Source organism: Humulus lupulus, chromosome 4 (assembly GCF_963169125.1).
Source record: "Humulus lupulus chromosome 4, drHumLupu1.1, whole genome shotgun sequence".
Taxonomy (NCBI): domain Eukaryota; kingdom Viridiplantae; phylum Streptophyta; class Magnoliopsida; order Rosales; family Cannabaceae; genus Humulus; species Humulus lupulus.
The window spans coordinates 11,671,558-11,697,455 of record NC_084796.1 but is presented as its reverse complement, the minus strand read 5'-3'; the positions used below and the strand labels follow the sequence as shown (position 1 = coordinate 11,697,455).

The following is a 25,898-nucleotide window of genomic DNA, read 5'->3' as shown; positions in this document are numbered from 1 at the left end:
AGTCAAATTTTTGGATAGTAGATTCAAAATATATGCCACTAATCTATTTTTCTTTTGTCTTTCCTTTTGCAGAATTAGAACCCTGAAAAAGGAGGAAGAGACTGGTGAGGATTTTGGTAGCAAGTAATGAGCTGGAGAAGTTGGAGAGCAGTTTTTTTTTATTATTTAGTAATTTTATTGTTAGTTGAACAATTTAAATTTCTTTATTTTGTCTTAGAAATTTTAGATTTCTTTAAACAAAGAATACTACAGTCTAGAAATTTTGTTTATTGTTAGTAATTTTGATTATTAATGTTTGGAAACTTATTTATATTTTTGCATAACATTTATTTCTTTTATTAATAAAGTAGTTATTATTTAAAGAAATTATCTATTTACTTGTTATGCAAATGCTTTGGGATAAACAAAGTTTACATACTTATAAGGAATGACAAATTTTTATAATTTTGAATTATTTAAAAACACCTAATCCTAAATCTATTAAACAGATTTCGATAGTGAAAAATATCTGTAGCACTTGAGATTAGGCCATATTGGTCTAGACGGAATAAATAGGCTTGTAAAGGATAGTCCTTTAAGAGAACCATCTAATTAGATCTCTCCCTGTTTAAAAATCCTATCTAGAAGGCAAAATGACCAAAAGCCCTTTCTCTACTAAAGGTTCAAGAGCCACAGAACCACTTCAGCGAGTACATATGGATGTTGCAATCCACTTAATGTACAAGCAAGAGAAGGTTGTAAATATTTCATCACTTTCATTGATGATTATTCGAGATATGGTTACCTATACTTAATGCAAAGAAAATAAGAGACTTTTGGAAAGTTCAAAGAATTTCAAGCAGAGGCTAAAAATCAATTAGGTAAATCACTAAAAAGCACTTCGATCTGATCAAGGAAGAGAGTACTTGGACTGTGAATTCAAGAACCATCAACGTGAGCATGACATTCAATTCCAACTCACTACACCTGAAACAACACAGTAAAATGATGTTTCAGAAAGTCAGAATAGAACGCTATTAGATATGGTTAGATGAATGATGAGTTTCTCATCATTACCACTGTCATTCAGGGGCTATACGATTCAATGTGTTCTATACACATTGAATGATGTTCCACCTAAGTCTATCCAAAAGACATCCATAGAATTATGGAATGGTTGTAAACTTAGTTTACACCATTTTAGAATTTGGGGGTGTCATGCATACGTGCTCAAAAGGAAGACCGGGAAGTTGGAAACGCGCTCTGAAGTGTGTATGTTTGTAGGATATTCCAAAGAGACTAGAGGTGGAATTTTCTATAGTCCAAAAGAAAATAAAACATTTTTATTGACAAATGTAACTTTTCTTGAATATGACTATGTTAATAACCACAAACCTCGCAGTAAGGTTGTACTAGAGGAGATGGTCTCAAATAAAGTCGCAAAGTCACCAACATCAATTAATGATAAAACAACCGAAGAAACCACAATTCTTGAAAAGGAAAAACCAGTGCAACGTCGTAGTGGGAGGATTGTGAGACAACCTATTCGCTACGAACATGAGGCACACGTTCCTGTATCAGATACTGAAAAGGACGATCCATTGACTTTTAAAGAAGCAATGGAAGACCCTGATGTTGATAAGTGGCAAGATGCCATGAATCAAGAAATGGAATCAATGTATTCCAATTCAGTCTGGGAACTTGTAGATTTTCCTGACAATGTTGATGCCATTGGATGCAAATGAATCTACAAGAAGAAAAGGGGTGCAGATGGAAAGGTAGAGACCTATAAAGCAAGGCTTGTGGCCAAAGGCTACACACAGAGAGAGGGTGTGGACTATGAAGAAACATTTTCTTCTGTGGTCATGATTAAATCCATTCGCATACTCTTATCCATAGCTGCCATCTATGATTATGAGATATGGCAAATGGACGTCAAGACAGCCTTTCTGAATGGCCACCTTGATGAAACCATTTATATGGAACAGCCAGAAGGGTTTATAAAGAAGGATCAAGATCAAAAGGTATGCAAGTTGTTGAAATCCATATATGGATTGAAATAAGCACCAAGAACTTGGAACTTAACATTTGATGAAACTATTAAAACATATGGTTTCGAACAAAATGTTGACGAAGCATGTGTTTATAAATACATCAAAGGAAAAATTGTGGTTTTCTTAGTTCTTTATGTTGATGATATCCTACTCATTGGGAATGATGTGGAGACATTATCAAATGTAAAGAAATGGCTGGCTGACAAATTCCAAATGAAAGATTTAGGCGAAGCGAGCTATGTTCTAGGCATTAAAAATCTAAGAGATAGAAAGAACAAGCTCCTAGCACTTTCACAAGCACATTATATTGATAAAGTACTTGAAAGATTCTCTATGGAGGATTCCAAAAAGGGTCAATTGCCAACCAAACATGGAATTACTCTTTGCGAAGATCAGTGTCCAAAGACACCACAAGAGCAAGAGGATATGAGAATGTATCCCTATGCATCAGCTGCAGGGAGCCAAATGTATGCAATGTTATGTACTAGACCTGACATATGTTATGCAGTAGGGATTGTCAGTCGTTATCAATCAAATCCAGGTTTGGAACACTGGATTGCGGTGAAACATATTCTCAAGTATCTGAGGAGAACGAGAGACTATATGCTAGTATATTCAAGTAGTGACCTCGAACCTACTGGATACACTGACTCAGATTTTCAATCTGACAAGGATAGTAGAAAGTCTACTTCTGGGTCAGTATTCACTCTTGGTGGTGGAGAAGTTGTCTGGACAAGCATTAAGCAATCCAGTATAGCTGATTCAACCATGGAAGTTGAATACATAGCAGCTTGTGAAGCAGCTAAGGAAGCAGTTTTGTAATGCCCCAGATTCCCTATTATGGTTAATGGCTGGATTAGTAGGCCGGGAGGGCCATAACTGTTTAATTATGCCATTAAATGTGTTTATGCATGTTTATGAGAATTATATTATAATATAATGTTAAATGCATGCATGTGAGTCCACATTTGTTTACGGGGATATTATGGTAATTTGGCCCGTCGATGGTATAATTGTATATTTGTATGTGTGATAAAGATATATTGTGAGACCACATTATAATGTGGATTGGTTCGAGTATTCCGACATGAGACGATCGTTAAACGTGATTATCGGTTTGGTCATAACAAGTTTGAGCTCGGGGCTCGGGGTGAGTCTCGGGGTGATATTAAAGGTTATAGCATTACCGGGGATTTTAGGGTAACGGGTTATGAAATATTGGTGTTTGAGGATATTGAGATTAGCGGGAATTGGGAAGCGTTAATTATAATTAACGGGTTTAGCGGAATGTACCAATTTTGCCCTTGGGGTGGCTTTGGAGACTTAAGATGACATGAGGGGCATTTTGGTCTTTTTAGGGATGGATATATATGACTTAAGTGGCTGAAGCTGTAGAGCAAACAGAGTAAAAAAAACAGAGTTTGCCTCTTCCTATCCCGTACATCCTCCTTGCTCCATCTTCTTCACTTTTCCTTTGAGAGAGTGTTGTGTTCTTGGTGATAATTCAAGCTAGAGGAACTCAAGGCTGGGTTGGAGCACTTGTGTTAGCCTGTGTGGGAGGATTAAGCTAGTCTCAAGGTGAGTTTTGGCCATTAAATTCAGTTGGTACTCTGTTTTCGTTCTGGTTTTTAACTCATGGATTTTGATGTGGGGAGTGAGGATTAAAGGGAGTTTTTGGTGTTAGATGATTGGGTTTTGGTGAGGAGGTGTTATAGGTAAGGTTTGGGGGTTCAATTACATTTTGAGGGAGGTTTTATGGGGGTTTAAAGGTCTGGTTTGAGAGGTAATTGCACAGGGAGAAAAACTGGTTCGTGTGGCCGACTTAGCCATTCTGGGCTGGGCGCCGCGGCGCAGCAGGGGAGCGCCGCGGCCCTTGGCGTTTGGCAGGCAGGGAGCCTCTCTGTCTGGAGGCGCGCCGCGGCGCAGAAGCAGGGAGGGTCGCGGCCCTTAAGGCCAATTTTGCTAAAATGAGGTTTTTAGCTTGGGGATTCAAACCATAGGCCTCGGGGTTGGACCTAGTACCCGGTTGGGTAGTATTTGATGTCTCGGGGGCTGGGATTTGGTTTGGGAACCCTTGGTTATCATTTTTATTGATGAATCCTATATTTTGGTTATGACCAGGTGACCGTCGAGGAATTTAAAGGTTGATTGTTCTCAGGGGTCGTTCATATAATTATACTCACTCGAACCAGAGGTAAGAAAACAGTGTATGAATATAGTTGCACCCTGTACAGGTATATGGCATGTATGATTTGATATTTGAGGCATGCTGGTTGATATATGTGGACATGGATTGCATATTAAATGCTATTGAACGTTGATTATCTGCTTAAGACACTGACTAGTCAGGGACCGACTCTAAAGTCGAGAACTATGCATAGAATGGCTCTATAGCATTAATGCTAGACTGACCCTAGGGTCGAGGAACTTATAAGCGCTTGCCTGGTCTACGACCAGATGATTATAGCCAAGGTATATGACCCCGGTGACTGTTTGTCACAAGGCTAAGGGACGTTGTCCATAGTTTCGACTCTAGAGTCGTGAGGAAGGTTATGTTGGTGACTAATCACCTTGCACCTGTCCTAAACAAACTTATAAATGAAACACTTATCGATTAAGCCCTGGTGACCCTATTGTCACATGGCTAGAGGGAGCGATGCTCATTATTGTGACTTTTGGCTATTGTCACCTATTTGTTGGACTGATAGTCCTGAAGGAATAACTATGATTATTGTTGATAATATATCATGCTATATTGTGTTTTCTTGCTGGGCCTCGGCTCATGGGTGCTATGTGGTGCAGGTAAAGGAAAGGAAAAGCTTTAACAGCCTTGAGTGGAGAGCTTGGGCGATGTAATGTACATACAGGGCCGCTTGACTGCCACGGTCAAGGAGTTCTCAGAGGGACTAGGGGTTTACCCTATTTTTGCCGCTTAGGCCGGCGGGGATTGTATATTTGGAACTGGAGCAACTCTTTTGTAACTTGAACTACTTGTAAACATTTTAAAAGGCTCATGAGCAGTTTATTTACTTAATGAAATGTACCCTTTCCTTTTTATCGGTTTTTTCACCTTAACCTGTTAATGGTACCTAGATCACGTTTTTAACCAAAGGACTCGGGTAGCGAGTCAAATTTCCGGTTCACCGTAACTGTTCTGGGGTAACCAGGGCATTACAAGTTTGGCTGAAAAAGTTTTACACAGATTTGGAAGTAGTTCCAGAAGTGGAGAAACCACTTGTTCTTTACTGTGACAACAGTGGAGCAGTGGCCAATTCTAAAGAACCAAGAAGCCACAAGAGGGGAAAGCATATAGAGCGCAAATACCACTTAGCCAGAGAAATCGTACATAGAGGAGATGTGACCATTCTGACAATCGCATCAGAACACAACCTGGCGGACCCGTTCACGAAGACGCTTCCAGCAAAGCAATTCGAGGGTCATGTACGTAATATGGGATTGAGAGAAATGCCTCACTTGCTTTAAGTACAAGTGGGATATTGTTAGGAGTGTGTCCTAAAAGCATGTAAAGACATTTGTTTTTCTGTGAATAAGTAAATACAATGGTTTATTATTATTGTTATATTTAGATTGTTAAATTATTGTTTGAATAATTTTGTAAATTTCAGTAAAATTCCATATTCATTATTGAGGATGTGATCTTGTATTAGTACGAGAGAATTAAGATCACATGAATAAATAAAAATAGTCAACAACAACAAATTAAAGTTATGGAATTCTTTAATTGAAGATGTAAGTACGGTTTACTGAGTATCATAATGATACAAATAATCTAGATTCAGATTATTGATGTGGTAAGACATCTCAGTAAATGTGCTTTATATATGTGCTTTATATAATATGATTATATATGACATGGACCGATATGAATTAAAGTCTTTATCCAAAAACTATTTAACAATAAAGACTTGTAATTCATATCATAACTGATAATCATTTATAGATCAACCTAAATCCTGAGTGTTCATGAACTCCTGTTCATGTTTATTAAATCTTTTGATTCATTCGTTAAGGTCTCTTCAAAGAATGAGGCTAATGACTTTTGTTTTGGAGATTTAATATTATGGATGGCTGGGAACATGTATCAACAATACGGAATCTAATCTTTCCTAACGGATCGTATATTAGTTCCCTTAAGGGTTAATTCTGGAACTGAATGATTTTGAGCTCAAATCTATAATTAGATTATAGATTAATTATTCACTAGTGAATTAATGGTACTTAAGGAATAAGAAGTAAATTAGAAAGGTAAAATGGTAATTCTTCCATTCTAATTTATGAACTAATTAATTAGAGGGTTGAACTATTGTAAGATGGTTATATCAATGGACGACTTAAGAAAAGATTTCTGTAAAAGTATATCTATAACATAAAAAGTGCATTTCTGAATTTATAGTGGAGTAATATCAGAATTAATAAATTAACTATTATAATTAAAGAGTTTATTTATTGAAGCTTAATGTTATAGGTCTATGGTCCCCGAAATGGTTCAAACAATCACTGACAAAGGTAAATACAAAAATAGGCAAAAAAGACTTATGTGATAAGTAAAATATTTTTCTATGTATCAAACATAATTATTGTTTAATTATGTGTAATTAATTAATTATTTGATTTAAAAAAATATAATTAATTTTGAATTAATTTATTTTTGGGATTTTTGATATTTAAATAATAATAAAAATTGGGAAAAATCACATGCCATCATTGGCATGTGGTACACGTGTAGCACAGTGCACAGTCATTGTGCTACACGCATAAGAGACTGTAATCAGTTTCTAGGTTTCACAATTTTAGTTATTTAAATATTAAATAAATAATGAGATATTGTAATTTGAATAAAATATTATTATTTAAACAAAAATCTGATAACTAATTAGTTATTTTCAAATTGTTTGAAATAACTAAGATTTTATTTTAATATATTGGATATATTAAATATAGGATATCAATTTTTTAGAACGTAACTTTTCAGGGATAGAAAAATATCTAGAAATCTCTCTCAGAGAAAGAGAACAGTGATACAAACAAAAGTCACTGTTCTTCACAAAACCTAGGTCCAAACTTTACCAGATCTCATGTGTTGAGAACATCTGATAAATAGTTTTTTTCCTATTGTTTGTATAGCGAGCCCACACTCATTCTTTGTGTGCTAAGAACATTTTGGAAGATCTTGGTGTGAGTTCTCAAGGATTTAGTCATACAAAAAGATAGCAGCAAGGAAGGACCTGAGGTCAATTTTCTATTCATGTCTTTGATTCAATATATATATATGCATGTGAAGAAGTAGATCTAGAAATCTTATGGGATTAAATTAATAATTTGATTGTTGTTTCGCTGCGTATAATCTCTGATTTGATCAATAAAAACCAACAGTTTGGGATATGAGCCTGCAGAACCGAGTCTGCTGTGATTGCCACCTACAGCTGAGCAACCTGATTCTACTAGGCCGAAGAGAAAGGGTAGAAAACCATATGCTTCTAAAGCTACTGGAGGCTCTAGTTCTCGAAAATATAGCACCATGCAACAAGATATTGAAGATTTAAAGAGACAACAACAGCTGTTGTTGCATGGTCAGGCTAATATTAGAGATCGTCAGTTCCGCATGAAAAACTACATGGCAGATTTTTGTGGGGCATTTGCGCGATACACAGGATTTCATGATTTTCCACAATGTCCTCCAGAATTGCGCCAACCATATCAGCCGCCTCCAGATTCTGAAGAAGACGAGTAACAGTTTTGTTGTTAGGTTTTTATTTTTTTCTATTCGTTAAGTTCCTTTGAATTTCATGCAACAGTGAGGACACTGTTGATTTTAAGTTTGGGGGACTATTTATTTTTCTTTTGATTATTTATTTTTATTTTTAATGTTGGATGACTGTACGAAACTATTATTGACTAAGATAGGTGGGGGCTTCAATGATGAATTATGCTAATTCTTTGATGTTGTTAGATTGATGCTTTGGATATGTAGACTGTGTGCTTAACTTGTTGATAATGGATCTGAGTATTGTCATTTGTTGTATTATATGTGTTTCATTTAATTTTTGTTTTACATGATATAAGTTTATAAGTATTGTGGGAATCAGTATGTTTGGTGGATATTGAAATAAACTAGAACTTGCTAAGTTAATTTGTTGATACGAAATTCTAAATGAAGTATTAAGTAGAGATGATTTAGGCAATTTTCTTTTGTAAACGTTTGAGCCTTTCCAGCTAACCGATAATTTTTTTTTCCTTAGTTACCCTTTTTGAGCCTAAAACTTTGGTTTTTGTTCTTGATTGTACTATTTGAGCCTAAATTTCCTGACTTTATTATTTTTCCTTTTCCTTTGTTATCATAAGCATATAAATTGTGGAAAAGAAAAATGGAAAATGGTGAAGTTTTGGTGTGATTTGGATGTAGTATGATTGTACAAAAAGAAGAGAGAGAGAGAGAGAGATAAGTTTATGAGTTTATAGAAAAAAATTGATTATCACACTCCTTGAATATATATATTTATATGGAAAATATTAAGTTTGGGGGAGTGATTTAAAAAAAATGTGATAAGCTTGGAAAGAAAAACAAAGAAAAAAAATAATGCAAGTGTTGTAATCTCTCTTTCATTGTATAAAAGGGTGATTTTTGGTGTGGTGAATAGAAATTTGGCTGATTTTGGGGTTTATATGCTTATGGTATTTATGAGCCTAAATGACTATTTATCTACCTTTACTTAAGCCTAATGTTATGAGCCTATCAAAGACCTTTTGATCTACTTGATACATATTTTATATTAGTGGAGACAAGTTAATTGAGCAAGCTTATGGTGAATTTTGATGGGTTTTTGGTATGAATGAATGTTGATACTTGTAAAATTATGTTTTGTACGGTATTTGTTAAATGAAATGTGTATTTGCATCAATGACGGTATTTTGAGAAATTGTTGATATGTTGAAATTCTAGTCACATGGTCTGAAGCATTGGTTGAACGATTGAAGAGGAATTGGAATTTTTTAGAAAAGTTATGCCCCTAGTCTAAGTTTAAATTTTTCTGTGAAGTTAAGTCATCCAATAGTTTTTTTTTTAGTTTTGGATTGTATCTTTGTTCTTTCTTTTGTTTGCTTGAGGACGAGCAACCAGTCAAGTTTGGGGGTGTGATTAGCGTACAAAATATAAGCTTATTCATAACTTTTTTAGTTTGATTTGGTTGTTTTTCTCAAGTGAAAGTTTGTATTTGATCTGTTTGGTGAACTTGTGCAGTGTGTCGCTATAATTCTGATTAGTACGAGAATTCGAATAAATATCTGTTTAATTAGTCGAAATTGGTTAATATTTGGAAATATGGCACAACCGATATATCGCCACTTGAGGAATATCAATTTTGGCTGAAGCAAAAACGACAATAGATATTGCGTTTTAATCGAGGTTATTCAACAGGCGATATATTGCAACATTGTAGGCGATATATCGACACAAGGGTATTTTTGGAAATTTTTATGGAATTTCGTAGGTTTTGTTTTGGGGAAAATAAAAAGAAGATTTGGAGAGAGAGGGAGGAGAGTTCTGACGGCAGGAGAAAAAGAAACAGAGAAGAATTCTTTTTTCTTTTTCTTTTTTTCATTTCTTTATGCTTTTGAATTTTAGATTATGTGATGATGTTTAATATTATGAACTAAATTCTTATTTAGAGTATTTTATTGTAGTCACTGGATATTCTATTAATCTTTAATGCAACTTCTATGATTCTTTGAACTTATGTTTATCTATTGTTCTTATGTTTAATGCTTGTAATTGATTGTCCATCTTTTGCATGATTATTGGTTTTAATTCAATATCTGAAAAGTGAGAATTAGAATAGCTTTAGGCAATAGACATAGATTTCAATTTAGAATGAAAGTATCAAATTGGTTTGTGTAGCAATTAGGTTTTTGTTCTTAATGCGGTTTATGTGTAGAATTTATCACAGATATGTAGAGAATTCACAGGTAAACTGAATATTTTATATCTTGAGAAAGAATAGAATTGTCAATAGTAAACCTGCTATAATCATAGGTTAAAGAATCATATTATTAGTATTATTGTTTGAATAGAATTGAATGTTGATGAAATTAGAATGCTCTAATGTTTCTCTTATATTAAATTTCGTTAATTAAACTTTGCTCTTCTAGTTTATTGTTAGTTGTTAATTTGTCATTCGATTTTCATTAGTCAAATAGAATTAAAAGTTTGCTATTGGTAATTAGTGGATCAATTCCCTGATGGAACGATACTGTACTTCCACTACTATTACTTATTTATTCGATTGCGTATACCTGCGCAGCAGAAAAATCGCAACGCTAACCAAGAATAGAAAACAATGAGTTAGGATCTGAATGAAAACTAAAGAAAACTAAGGAATTAAACAGAAATGAACTTAAGAATAAGAATATCTTTTGATGTACTAGAACCGATCTACACCTTGATATTGAAAACACACTCTATATCTCACTTCCCAAGTGTTTATAAAGCTTAGGATGATAAAGCTTTTATCCCAACCCAAGTGTTTATCACTCTATAGTAACCTTAGCAGCTTGAAGGCTCTGAACACAACTTGAAGAATGAGAAAAATGGCTGGGTACTAGGTCCTATTTATAGAGTTCAAGGAATGAAACTACCTCCTTTTAGCTTGAATAAAATAATGAATATTATTTGAAAAATATTTGAATATTTGTTCAACAGGTGCTTAAGACTCGGTCAAAAATGTTAAGAGGCTAGTCAAGAGGTTAAGGCTATTTTTAAAATTGAGAAACTGAACTTTAAAAAATACATAGGTGGGGCCGATATATCACCCCTATAGGCGATATATTGCCTTTCCCAGTATTCCCGAGGTTGGTTCGATCGTTCGTGCAAAATCAACGTGTTTTCATATCTTCCATAGGTGATATATCGGTCCCTATGCTACGATATATCGGCATACGTGAATATATTAAACACGTATTTTCACTTTTTCAGCATAATTTGAATTGATTTATAAGGTTTGACTGAGTAATACGAGATTCCAGCAAGTTCTGGAAGGGTCTAGAGCTTCTATTTTTTAATTATCCACTTAAAATGCTTAAATCCTCAAATAAACAAGATTGTGACAAGTGTCATGCTCTTAATGTTTCCTTAAATAAACATGCACACGATAAGTGTCATGATCTTATTAATTCTATCTAAACCTTATAATATAATAAATGACATCTTTATAATCAACTATATTAATCAAACCTTATGTTATAATTAATATTTTTAAACTATAGGTTAAACTTATAAAATCTATAAGTGTTGCAACGAGTGTTCAACTAAGTCCCGACTTAAACCAAAAACCACAGTAATTATTATACTATAACTACTACTAGCTATTATTACTATCTAACTAGCTAAGTAAAGTTCTAGGACTCTACATAAATTAACACTTTCTAGAACAACTAATTACACAATTTGAAAACATAAATTAACATCTTATCAATACATTGATCAATAAAAAAAACAATACAAAAATTTAAAAACAATACCTAAGGGCTCGGGTTGGGGAGTTATCCAAAGGCAAGAGCTCGGGCTCGGGCTCCAATGGAATTTGAAAGAAAAAAACTCATTTATATCAAATACAACACATATATTAAAAAAAAACTACAATTTTAAGGGCACAATAGAGAGAATATGGTAAAGATTCATGAACCTCACAAAAAGATGCGCTGGGGAGGCGTCCTGCGACAGTCTCAAGGGGAGAAACGACTCTGAAATTTCAATGTTGTTGATAAAATGGAGAAGAAGGGCTCAGGTTGGGGGATATATCAAAGGGTTCATGTCGTCGCTATAGTGGTATAGACTGTCGTCAGTAAAACCAAGATGCACCATTTCAGTAAAGGAATTGTAAACTACAGCGACGACATGTCGTCGCTATAGACAACGAAACAGTACATGCACTGATTTAGTTATCAAACATGGATGTCGTCGCTATAGACAACGAAATTTGACAGCTGATCCCTCCGCTTTTTTGAGGGGTATATAGTGACAACAAGTCGTCGCTATATACCATATATTTTGGTGGGTCAATCTAGTTTTTCCTCCTTTTTCCCCAACGCTCTACAGCGACGACATGTCGTTGTCGTTGTAGGGGGTGTTAGGAAATTGGAGAGGCTAGCCATTTCTTCGTTGATCACTACAGCGACGACATGTTGTCGCTGTAGCTCAATATTTCAAATAAAATTTAAAAAATTATTATTTGGTGGAATTTGTCTACTAGATGTTGTCACTGTAGAGTGCTTTTCTTGTAGTGTTAAAATTATCAGATCACAAATGACTCTTATCACATAATAAGTGTATACATTTCATTCTACTACTTACTATTTATTTACTATGGAAGTAGTAAAATGAAATGTATACACTTATCTACTCTTTAATCTTAAATGTAATTCTTTAAATTTTATTTTCAAAACATTATGAATTTTTGATCCAAAAAATTGTAAAGTTAGAAATAGTATATATGTGTATACATAAACAAAAATCATTTTGTGTTAAAATAATAATAATAATCCCTAAGACCATTGTTTTGAAATCATAAATCATAAAAATATTTTAAAATATCAAATATATTTTAAATAAAAAAAATTAAAACTTTCAAATTGGGACTAATTTACTTCATGATGCATATAATTTGCTTTAGTGATCGGTAGGACCATAGGAAAGAGCAACAACAAAAATGTTGCGCTCGGACATTCTTTTTTATTTATCTTTAATGAACAAATTAAATGTCACTACAAGAAAACCTACTGGCGAAAATTGGGTATTTCGTCAACAAAATTCGTTTTACTTTTGCCGACACACTTTTGGGTTGGTGAAAGGGAACAACAAAGAGTGGCCAATGCACCATCTTTTGCCAGCAACATTCAAATTATGCCTGTAAAAGTGCTTTTGGTGGCAAAAATAACTCGTCGACACAAAAATATCCTTTCGGTAAAAGATTGTCCCACGAAATCGTGGGATTGTCCTTGCCGGCAAACTGCGATTTTTACCGGGGGTTATTTAGTTGCCGACAAGTCTGGTCGCTAAAAAGGTTAACTTTTGTCGATGCAAAAAATGCGCTGGGAAAAAGATTTTCAATTATTTTTTAAAAATATTAAATTACTTTTGCGTGTGCAAAAAACGCGCGCAGGAATAGTTTTTTAATATATTTATAAAATAAATTTAAATTTTATTATTGGTAATTAATTAATTTTATTAATATTATATAAAAAAAACTACATAGTTGTCTTTTAAATATAATCGACAAACTAATAATACATAATTAAGTAAATGTCATAAGAGTAACTAACAAAATAAAACAAATTGTCTTAAAATTAAAGGTGAAAATAAAAGTACATCTACTCGACGAAATTATCATCATCATTGTCATTGTCTTCTTGGTGGACTAAATGGGATGACTGGTTAGCTGAAACACTATAAAATTAAATGTTGGTGGGGGCGGGGGCAGGGCGGGGGCGTGAAATTCATTTCCGGTACCATTGCATCTCTTACATGTAATTCGTCATGTATTGGTTGTGTTGTATTATGTATTGGTTTTGGGCGAGCATAAATTGTTCATGGGCTTGCTGCTTCATTTTGAGTTGCTTGTTTTCCTCCCGAAGATAGCCTACACCACAAATGGTTGACTACCGGACATGGACGACGGAACACTATGCTCTTTGTCCTCTAGTTGCCTTAATTAAGCCTAGGCAATGACCCAAATCATTTGTTATAGCGGGATTGAGGACCTAAAACAACACACACTATGTCCAAGTCTGGAGGTAGTGGGGCATTAGAACCACCAACATAAGATGCAGCACACGAGGCAGTAGGCATACTTTGTGATGTCCGTCTTTGAGTCATCTCTCTTGAAATATATTAAAGCTAATTAATTAAGATTATAAGAGACAAAATTGAAACTAAATAATGATTAATCAAATTAAAATAATTCAATCTTACATGCGTCATCCCAACTTCCTCGCTTAGCCAACCTTTCTTCTTTCGGTGGAGTTATTCGAACGTGTCGATTAAACTCGAAAATTGGCTAGACTCATTAACCTAGAAATGAAAAAAAATATTGTAAAATACACATAAATTCATTATAAAACAATAAAAATTTATAATTCGTACAACTTACGTTATCATGAATATATGCCACAATGGATTTGGAGTCTTGTCTACCCGGTATAAGCATTTTGGCCTAATTTCCCTGTTCCTTCGAGACCTTTTCTGTTTTACATGAAATAATAATAATGTAATTAGTAGTTGCATAATAAAAAATATTATAAATAATTATAGTTTTACCTGTTGTTCCTCAGAAGACCAATAATCACACAACACTGCCCATTCAGGTTGAGAAACACCTGTAAATGGTTTCGCCTTTGCCTCATCGTTGTCCTTCTCAAATCCAATTTCAACCCAATATGGCCTCATATTATATCGCCAGTCAGACAAATACTTCATCATTTGTGTCGAGCATTCCCACATTTCTTACACGGACAACGACTTAGACCCCGGAAATCAACGTGATTCTTAGCTGCTTCAACAAACTTAGCCACACCATTTTTTATATTCAGCTGATAGGCGATTCTGAGCACTTAGCTAGTTTCGGTCAGGTGGCATCCTCTATACAAACAATTTTCAAAGTATCACTTAATACTAACTTAAGTTTTAATTTATAATTTATTAAGCAATTAATTAGTTATTTTAATCATGACAATTTAAATTATTAATTATTAATAATTTAATTAATGATTTTATAAATAATTAATAATTATTTAATAATTACTAATTAATTTATAAATTTATTAATTAATAAGTTATTAATTTTAATAAATCAAAACTTATTTATTCTGTGTTGATATCCCTATCATTGATGGTTGTGGTCAACAACCATCAATCATAGGGATATCAAGACAAAAATAATAAGTAATTTCTAATTAACTACTAATTTATTTGTGTAATAATTTTCAATTAATTATAAAAATACTAATTAACTATAATTATATAATATTCATTACAATTTTAGTTTCTTATTATGTTGACATAACATATAATAAAAAAAATTAAAATTAGTTTACTTAATTAAATTTCACGAAAAAATCGGCAGCATAACAACTTAATATGACCATTTCTAAAATTTTAAAATCCTGCACTCAGAAAATCCTAGAATATTTATAATAACACATAAAATATTTATAATTAACCAATTTCTATTATTTTAATTTGTTTTCCCATTTTAAATTTAAAAAACTCAAACATATATGAAATTGCTAACACATAATAAATAAAATTTTCTAACACATACACAAAATAATATATACATAAATTTCATAAAAACATACGTTTTCACTGATTTGACAACGGAGCAGCGGAGCAGTGGACTCACAACGACGGTGGATGACCTTGGACACAAAAATAAATTGTATTAGAAATTAACACAAAAATTAAAAAACTAAAACAATAAAATGAAAAAAAAAAAAACCTTTTTGTGAAAATTGAAATCCTGGACCGATGGTGGGAGACACGGTGGGGGCACGATGCCGGCAATGCATGTGGGGTGGCTCAAGTGGGGGGTGTCGTGGGTGTGGAGGGGCTCAGGTGGGGGGAACGGTGAGGGTGTCGTGAGTGTGGTGGGGCTCGAGGAGGGGGGCTTGGCTGGGTGGTGGCACGGTTGGTGGGGGATGGTGATCGGATGGGCAGTGATGGTAGGTTGCAGAAGAAGAAGAAAGTGCAGTGCACAGGTTGTTATCGCTATAACTTTTGTCGGTGCGTTTGGCCTCGCTAGCAAAAGTCAATTCTTTCGCCGAGAAAAGTAACACAAGAAATCCTAAAATTCCCACTTAAATCTGATCATTCTTTGCCGACGCATTTCGTGAACAGCGTTGGCAAAAGTTACATTCACTGGCAAACAAAACCACCAGCAAAAAATGAAACTTTTACCGATGAGTTTTACTAAAATTGCCTCCAAAAGTTGACTTTTGCCGACGAAACAATGAGAAGCACTGGGAAAGTCTGATTTCTTGTTGTATGTGCTACAACAATATTAATTTGATAATTTTCTTTTTTCAAAGTTTATATTTACTTTTTAACAAAATATCTTCGATTAATCATTCAATAAAAATTCAGTTTTTTTTTTTTTTAAATATTAACTATAAGTATGGGTGATATGCAATGCAATTAACGTTTGGTTTGGTTGATATCCGGCGTTGCGGCTGGGTAAGAGGTGATTTGATGCTTAACCATCCAAATAGATCCCTCGGTCGTCCCTGCCACTAATTCATATCATTAGCATTCTATTTACTTTATGTAATATATATATATATTAGATACACGTAAAGTGAATGGTTTAATTTTACTTAGTTTTATTTATAGAATTTATTAATTATATTTATTAAATTTATATTAATATTATATAAATTTAAAATAAATATTATATTTTAATTAAATTATTTATTTATTTTTGTTTAAGTGTATGTTTGTCTTAATTTTTGAATTTAAGAGTGATAACAAGAGATTATATATTATATGTTTAATATAATATTAAATATTATACGTGAATTTTAAATTTAAGTTCCTTACTAGTTTTTTTAAAAAAACAATTTGTTACTACTTTACAATAAATTATATTATATGTTTAATATAATATTATTTTAATAAGTGAGTTTAAATTTAATTAAATTTTATTTAAGTTATAAAATATATGATTTTATTATTTTTAAATAATATTTTTAAAATATTATATTTTAATTATTTATTTTATTTTATTTAAGTTTAAAAATTTATAAATTATTGTTAAATATAAAAATATTCCGTTAAAATTAACATTAAAAAAAATAAAAAATTATTAAAATAAAATAAAAATTGTTATCTACTTACTTATGAGATATTATATACACACGTATATTTATATGTACTTATATAGAGTTCTTCGCCGTACGTACTTTAATACTTTCACTTCTACAATTAGCCATTTTAAACTCATTCGTATTCAATATATAATTATTAAATATTACGTTCGCGTGATCTATTTAATATATATGCAGATGGATCATGTTCATGATGGTTCCATCTCATGCATGCAACGACGCACACGCACCGCTCACTCCATTTGTCTTGGTCACATATTATATATAAATATATTTATATAAGATCTGTATATTATATAGTATACATTTCTCAAGAATTATTATAGCTAGTGAGTGCTATATATATATGTATATTATATATATATAGCTAGCTTTCTCTCCATTCCCTAGCTAGCTATATATACCATGTCCAAACTCCCCGAAGGGCCCCACTCTTTACTTGAGTGTACATATAAAAGACTAATTAAATTAAAGACAAAAGAGAGAATCAATTACTTTGCACCTGATTTCTTAGAAACAATAATAAAACGAATATATATATATATATCATCATGATGCATATATATATATATATGTGAAGAGTGTGTAATTTAACTTCCATTTTGATCATCGATCACCTGGAAAAACGAAAGGAGCCACGTACGGCAAATTGATAGATCGTCACTTATTATAAATCAAACAAGTCATTAAGGTGATTTCAACTTCGAAATTTAATTAACGGTTGGAAGAAGGCCAGGTAGGTAGGTGTAGCTTCCTCTTGTTCTTTCCTTTGTCTTTTCAATATCACTGTATATCTGCATGGTTTTTCTTCTTTTCTTGGTGTTCTTTTTTGCAAAATAGAATGACCCACGTATGTATATTATATATTTGTATATAGTTGTATACTATATGTAAACAGTATTACTGATGAAGAAAGTGGATACATATATATATAAGAATAGTTTATTCCATAACACTTTGATCAATGAACCTGGCCCCCGGCCAGTGGAGCATTTAGTCAACACTTAAATAACTTTTCTTTTGTCTTATGAATAAAAATTAGAGAAACGCTAAACGACACCGATGGTTGCTAATACTTACCGTACTATTATTGGTACAATTTAATATTAGATCTCACATATTTTAATTTAATCATTATTATAAAAAATTATTAACCATTTGTGAGGCGTCATCTCATGATGGTGTTAGGCACCGATAGTGCTAATAGCAATGCTCTAAAGATTAACTTACTAGTAGTTAAACTGTGACTATTATAGTATGTGACTATTATAGTAGTACTTTTTGGAGCAATCCCAATATAAGGATCATGATGGGATGGCATGTTCTAGGGTTTGAATTTGAGGCAAAAGCTAGAAACAACATTTACAGCACTAAAACAAAATCTTTTTACTGTTAATTAAACTCTTTTTAGATCCCAATCTATTAGGAAAAGGCTCGATTAACTAATGTTAATTAGCACCACATATACCAAAAAAGTAATACATATTCAGATCGAACAACTACTTATTATTATCTTAATTACATTATTAATTAATCTTTGTTAACAAATTGAATTATCTAATTAATGAGAACAAATATATATAGAAGTGGGGCCAAAAGATCTTATCAAAAACGACTGATTTGTCCAGCAAAATCTATGGGCTCTTATTTGGTAGGACCCATGTTAAGATTTGCTTTCTTACTTGCTTTGTCTATATAACCTTCCACCACCCTTCCTCTCAAGCCCCCCCTCTCCACTTTTTCTACTTTTCCTTTCTTTTCCTTATATCTTTTCTCATCATCTTCTATATATATAAATATATATCTCTTTGTTTTTTTTTTTGGTCCTAATTAATCCATCTATATTCCAATTCTTCATTATCATCACTAATTAACTAGCTAATTACCACCTATACCCTTCTTTGGTCTGGCGCAGCTTTTTAATTTTTATAACTAATCTTCTAATCATCATCAAAGCCGCCCAAAAATTAAGTATGTATACACCCCACACACACACATATATATATGTATATATATGATGACATTTTCTCTGCTCTAATAAATTCATTATTTCCTTACTATGATCGATTCTCTTGTGAATTTAATATAATATTTTTCTTGCATTATTGTTATTAATTATCATTATTATTTCTTCCAAAGAACATTCGTAATTAGATGAGTAATTAATGCTGTGTTAATATATATGTATGTATATATATAGGAAATATATATAATAATGAAGGAGAGTGGTAGAAAACAAGGTGCGATGTCACCATGCGCGGCGTGCAAGCTTCTGCGGCGGCGGTGTGCGCAGGATTGTGTGTTTGCTCCGTACTTTCCCGCCGACGAACCCCAGAAATTCGCGAGTGTTCATAAGGTCTTTGGTGCTAGCAATGTCAACAAAATGTTACAGGTAATAATTCAACTCTTCATTCTTTAATTAATATAATAATTATATATATGCTAATCTCTCTCTCTCTCTCTTATTTTCATATAATTAAGCATGATTAAGATTATAGATATTTACATGATATATATTGGATGATAAGTATAATGTGAATTAATAATTCGTCTTCTAGCTACCATATAATTATATGGACAGATAGATATATTAATTGCAAATTCTAGATTTAGATTATATTTTGACTGAGTAATTACTAATTACATGTATAGTACATAAGAAATAAAAGGTGCAATCGTAATATATATTCAAACTACCACTAAATTATATGATGTTAATTGGGTTAATTATGCTTTTTATAATTACATGTCCTTTAATTGATCAATTCTTTCTTCTTGAGGTATATAAATTGATAGCTCTCTCTCTCTCTCTCTCTCTCAAAATGGATTATCGTCGATCATTCTTGACAAATAATAATAATGAAAAAAACTTGATATTTTTTTTTTCACATCGATCAAATCATGATAGACACTTAATAAACTCCAACATCAATTAAGTTAAGATTTAAAAAATACATAAATATATAAATTGTTATCAAATTTAGCATTTTCTATTTTTTTAATATGTATATATATGTATAAGATGAAGACATATATACATATATTTATATATTGTAATAATGGTGAAATTAATCCTAATTATAATATATCTCAAATATTATATATATATATATGTTAATGTCAAAGAAACGCAATATATATAACAACTACAAAGTCATCATCATATATATATAATAATGATGATTCGTTTAACTTTTATTGATTTGTTTGGTTTGATGGAAATATTTAGGGCAGGCGCCGCATCAAATTACAAATATTGGATCCCTAAAAACACATAAATTATTTAAAGGGAAAGAGAATAATATTTTATTGAATACTTCATGTTTTTATTATCATATATATAATCCATATTTTTAATCTTATTTGATGATCTATTTTAATTTTTAGTAGTTATTATTAGTAATATTATCGCATTCAACTTTTGCTTCTTTGGTAATACAATATAAAAAATATATATATAGCTACCTTGTAAATATGTGCATATATAAAACAAGGTAGCTAGCTAGTTGGTTTTTATCCTATTTTAAAGATTCTCTTATAAATTATTATACGTACACTCATTTTTCCTTTAAAAAAAAAAAGCCCTTTAATTTTTAATTGATTTTCTCTTTGTTTTCTTTCTTTTCACTCTTTGATAGTTATTTTATTTCTTTCTTACAAGACAGGGAATTAACGAGAAAAGATAGAAAGAAGGAAAAATAAAGAGGAAAAGAAAAGAGAAAAGAAATGAAAAGAAAAGAAAGTACCATTATATATGCAAACCCTAGTTTGATCATATATAAACAGTAGTTTAATTTCCAGCTCTTTTGACTGCGATCTTTCTCTACTTCTATTTCTTGATATATAGAATCCTATGTTTTATATGTTTTCATTGCTTTTTAAATAAAAATCTATTGATACATTTTTTTCCCTATAAAATTCTCCAGCGTGTTGTTTTTTTTTTTTTTTTCCTATATATATTAATATCTTTCCATCTTAACTAAATCCATTTTCTTTTTGTTTAGAATGATATCCTTAACCGATTTTTTTTTCTATATAACTTGATATATATATATATATATATATAACTCTTATATAAACCACTTGAGGCATGAACATATATATATATATACTTAATTATAATTTTGTGTTTTGGGAAAAATTATATTCAACAAAAAGTTAAAAAGCAAGTTTATGTAATAGTATATTGACTAGTTTTAGTCTCTCTCTTCACCTTTACTTCCGTTATAGTGGTTGATTACCGTTGAAGACCGCCACAAAAGTGATAAGAATTGTCTCTCTTTTTCATCTTTTTCAGAAAAGCTCAGTTACTGTTTTACCAAAGATTCCTTCCGTATACTCTATAGAATGAAAAAATAAGGATTATATATATATATATAAATTAGCTTTTCATAATGATAATAACATTTTTTTTTATATTAATTATAATGTATACTTTATGACCATCAGGTATAGCTTTTTTTTTAAAAAATTATTTATAATTAAGCAGAGCTAACTTGCATTTTTATCATCCAATCATGCTGCTATGAATTTTTTATTTTTTTTAATGTGTCTTAATCTTTTTCCTTTTGCTTTATGATCGTGGGTTACACTGAAAATGACAAGTGCATCATGATAGCTAGTAGGTCCAGAAAAGAGGTTGATACGAGTAAGAAAGTAACAAAGTCTTGAAATTTTTATTTTGTTATATGTATTTATAATTATAGTTAATTAGTGACTGAAATAATTTTTATGCAATCATCCATGATGTCATTATGAATATAAGCATAAATAACTTGTGGCTTGATAATTTCGATTATTAGCTATTTTTATATATATAAATATATATGACCTTTGTTGTTAACCATGACGATTAATATTATGCTTTTTTAGTCAATATATACTCTAATTTATGCTACCCCATCTTTTGTCACTTATCCCAAAATCTATATAGCACGCCAAACTAGTAATTATTTGTAGATATATATATATATATATATGTATAGATTCCTTTAATTTTCTTTTTAAAGCTTTCCCTTTTCTATCTTCTCTCTTTTGAATGTTCTTTTCCCCTATAGAGTGAAATTTTGATTATAATATGTGTTTTCCATGTTTAGAGTACATTTTTGACCTATTGTACGTTTTATTCCTCCCACTAATTATGATCATCTTATCCTGATCCACATAAGAAGTACAAAGTATTTTATATACGTACATATATATATATAGATATATATATCACACACACTAATTGTATTGAAAAAATCATGTAATATTTAACAGTCACAAAAAAACTTATTTGATCCAAATCATAACACTTAAGTGACACATACATGTATACAACATAGATAATTATACTATACATATATTTTGATGATCACACTAGCTAGAACAATGTAATATATTTATAGATTTGTAAAATGCATGCAGGAACTACCAGAAGACCAGAGAAGTGATGCAGTGAGCTCAATGGTATATGAAGCAAATGCAAGAGTGAGAGATCCAGTTTATGGGTGTGTTGGAGCCATATCATCCTTACAACAACAGATCGATGCTCTCCAAACCCAATTGGCTCTAGCACAAGCCGAAGTAGTCCACATGAGAATGAGCCAGTTCTCTCCCACACCCAATCATAATAATAATCCTCATCAATCTACTGATAGTATTACTACTCATCATCATCATCATCATCCTACTACTGATCAAAATAATAATAATAATAATAAGCACCATATTATGTCTAACACTACCTCTCATCACCATCATCTCCATCATCAAACCAAGTCCTTTTTTAGCTTGGACATGGCAGTAGATCATCATCAGGCTAATATGGGAGAGTCTTTATGGTCATGCTAGCTAGTCTACTTAATTATTATTATTATTATTATTACTATAGCTTTGGCTACCTTAATCAATATTCCTAATCACTTTATTATTATCTGTTATTTTCTTTGTTACCATGATCATGGCCCATGCTTTATTATTGTCTGCCTCTTTTTACTTTTTTTTTACATGATATATATATATATATATATATTTATAGATTTGTGCTCTTGAATCTCTGTTTGAAGAGATGATATCATCATGTTGATTATGATGGTTATTAACCACATATTGTAAATCTCTAGCTTATAATTAAACATGTAATTAGGAGTTATATATATATGATATATATGTTACCATTGGTAGTATTATATATACTCTTGTTCTTAATAAATCTAAGAATAATCTGTAAGAATCTTATTAATTCTTTATGTATACCAATTTTAAAAATGAAAAAAAAAAGTGATTGAATCACATAATAAAGATTGAATGAAATTGAAGTCAAACCCATCTAACATGAGTAGTACTCTATCGAAAATTTAGATATAAAATAAAATTTATAAAACAAAAAAATACTTAAAAAATCCAGAGTTCGAGCAACTTAAGACCAAAAATGTCCCTCCAAAAAAGAACAAGCTTCCAATGATTGACTTCTAAACTACCTCAATTCAAACAAGATTATTAGTAAGTTAAATTTCATAAATAAAATTAAAATTAATAAGATTTAAATAAAAGATCAATCAACTCTCTTCTAAACCAAAATCTAGCTCATTGGTTATATATATATATCTCTAATCTAGATAATTAAACACTTTAATTATCAATTATGGAGGATATATATACTACTTATGTTTCAACTCTAATAACTTGAACATATTCAATCTATTTAATGCTACATAATTAAATGATAGAAAATAGAATTAAGTGATCGAGAATATTAAACAACATTCCTTATGTTTGAAAGTATATTTGTCTTCTACCTAAGCACAAAACATCTAGATTGAAACAAATTAACACAACCGTTATAATAATTTAAAAGTTACTACCTTGTGATGAATAATGTACGTAATAAGTAATTGAGTTAACCACTACTAGTCTACAACAGAATTATTATTATTATTATTGTTATTATTATTATTATTATTATTATTATTATTATTATTATTATTATTATTATTATTATTATTATTATTATTATTATTATTATTTACACTCATTATATGTGGAATGATAATGAGTTAATATCTCCTTTCTTAGTGGAGAATTTACTTAATAGTTATTTTTAATATTTTATGATCGATTATTGGGCGTATGCAGAAAATTTTAGACATTCACAATCCAATCAGAAGAATATTTAGACTCTAGTTGGGAGTCTTGTATGGTATCATCATCATTATTTACAATGGTATTGACAATTATTGCTTTAAATTTGAGTGTGTCCTTATCTTCATTCATATAATTAAGTCCCCAATTTATATTTTGATATAATTATATCCCCAATTTCTGCAATTTGTAACACGTTAGTCCCTATACACTACAATTGCCGTCTAAAAATCGTTAATCACAAAGCTGAAATTATAGTTTTACATTTAATTTTAGAATAATCAGTAATTAAAAGTCTTATATGTGTCTATACATTTATATATCATCATAATTATTAGTACACATAGGTAGTAACCATTAAGAAGTCTTACATATATATTATTATAGCTTATATAAAAAAGTAAGTTTAGTTTTGAAACACTATTCACTTATTTTTAAAGAAAATCATGCCTTTGATTTTATACAACAAATAATATAGTTTAATCATTGTTTTATAAAATTTTAACATTATTAATTACTCTTAATATAAAAAAATTAATTAATTTTGTCATATTAAGAGATTAATTAATCAATACCAATAAACTTTCTTAAAAATACTCAGAGTAATTAATATTGTTAAAATTTTATAAAACAATGATTAAAATATATTATTTGTTGTAAAATCAAATTTTTTAATCTACCACCAAAAAATTTCTAATTTTATAGATTAAACCTAAATTAGAATATACTTTTAAACTAACTAAATATATATTTATTAATTATATTAATATAAATTCAAATATTATAAAATATTATTATTATATTAATATTTAATATAAGACTACATATATAATAAGTATATTAGTATAAATTCAAATTTAAATTCAAATGTTATAAAATATCATTATTATAATAATATAAAATACAAGACTAGATATTTAATAATTATATTAATATAAATTTAATTTTATAAAATATTATTAAGATAATAATATATAATCCTAATTTTTTACTAATTATATTAATATGAATTCAAAATTATAAAATATCATTACAATAATATATAATACATAATCTTATTTTTTATTAAAAATTATCATTTATGTTTAAAAAAGTTATCATATTATATATATATTTTAAAAATCATAAACAATATTTTGATTTAATTATTCATTAAATATGTTTATGTCATTTTTTTATATATAATATTATTTATTTATTTGAAATTTATATATGACAATGATACAAATTCAATAAAAATAATTAATAAATTCTATAAATAAAACTATAAGCAACCTACTTTTGTTTGTATCTAGTATATATGTGTGCTTTGAATTAATATAATATAACTATGCTTAATTTGTGTATTTTATTTTTGTATCATAAAATTATTTTAATAAAACTTTTACCTTTGAAAAAAAATATATACATATGCTTGGTTTTAATATATTAATTTATTATGAAAGAGGAGTGTGGAGATGAATTTAAGAAATTATATATAATATATATGATGATTATGCGTAATATATATAGTGGTAGCTAGGTTTCTTGTAAGTGGATAAATTCAATCATATATATGAGTGAAGCTGTATGGTGTGGGTCTATAATAATTATTGTGTGCATGTGTGAAGGATACCGATGACTGTGAAAGCTTACCGAACGCCTTAATTAATTTTATTAATGAATTTGGCCACTTTATTACATCCCAACAATATATTGATTATCGTAGCTATGAAATCATGAGACATTATAGCATTGTTTGATATCAGTATTTTATAATTTTTATATTACTAACAAGGGTTTATATTTTTTTGATCTTGTATTTTGTTACATTATTTGTTTGAACTTTATGTTTTAACAAATTATTTT

The 25,898-nt window shown here is 30.4% G+C and overlaps 1 protein-coding gene across 1 annotated transcript; it reads left to right on the top strand.

Moving 5' to 3' along the window:
* The first annotated feature begins 18,657 nt into the window (after window positions 1-18,657).
* LOC133829959 (LOB domain-containing protein 4-like) lies at window positions 18,658-22,956 on the top strand. The gene is made up of 3 exons (XM_062259810.1): window positions 18,658-18,896; window positions 19,126-19,317; window positions 22,335-22,956. The coding sequence occupies exons 2-3, from the start codon at window positions 19,141-19,143 to the stop codon at window positions 22,758-22,760; spliced, it is 603 nt and encodes a 200-aa protein (XP_062115794.1). The 5' UTR covers window positions 18,658-18,896; window positions 19,126-19,140; the 3' UTR covers window positions 22,761-22,956.
* Window positions 22,957-25,898: the final 2,942 nt, after the last annotated feature.

Coding starts and splice junctions, on each gene's coding strand:
- LOC133829959 (XM_062259810.1), top strand. CDS start 19,141: ATGAAGGAGAGTGGTAGAAAACAAGGTGCGATGTCACCATGCGCGGCG. Junction 19,318..22,334: donor ATGTCAACAAAATGTTACAG/GTAATAATTCAA, acceptor AAATGCATGCAG/GAACTACCAGAAGACCAGAG.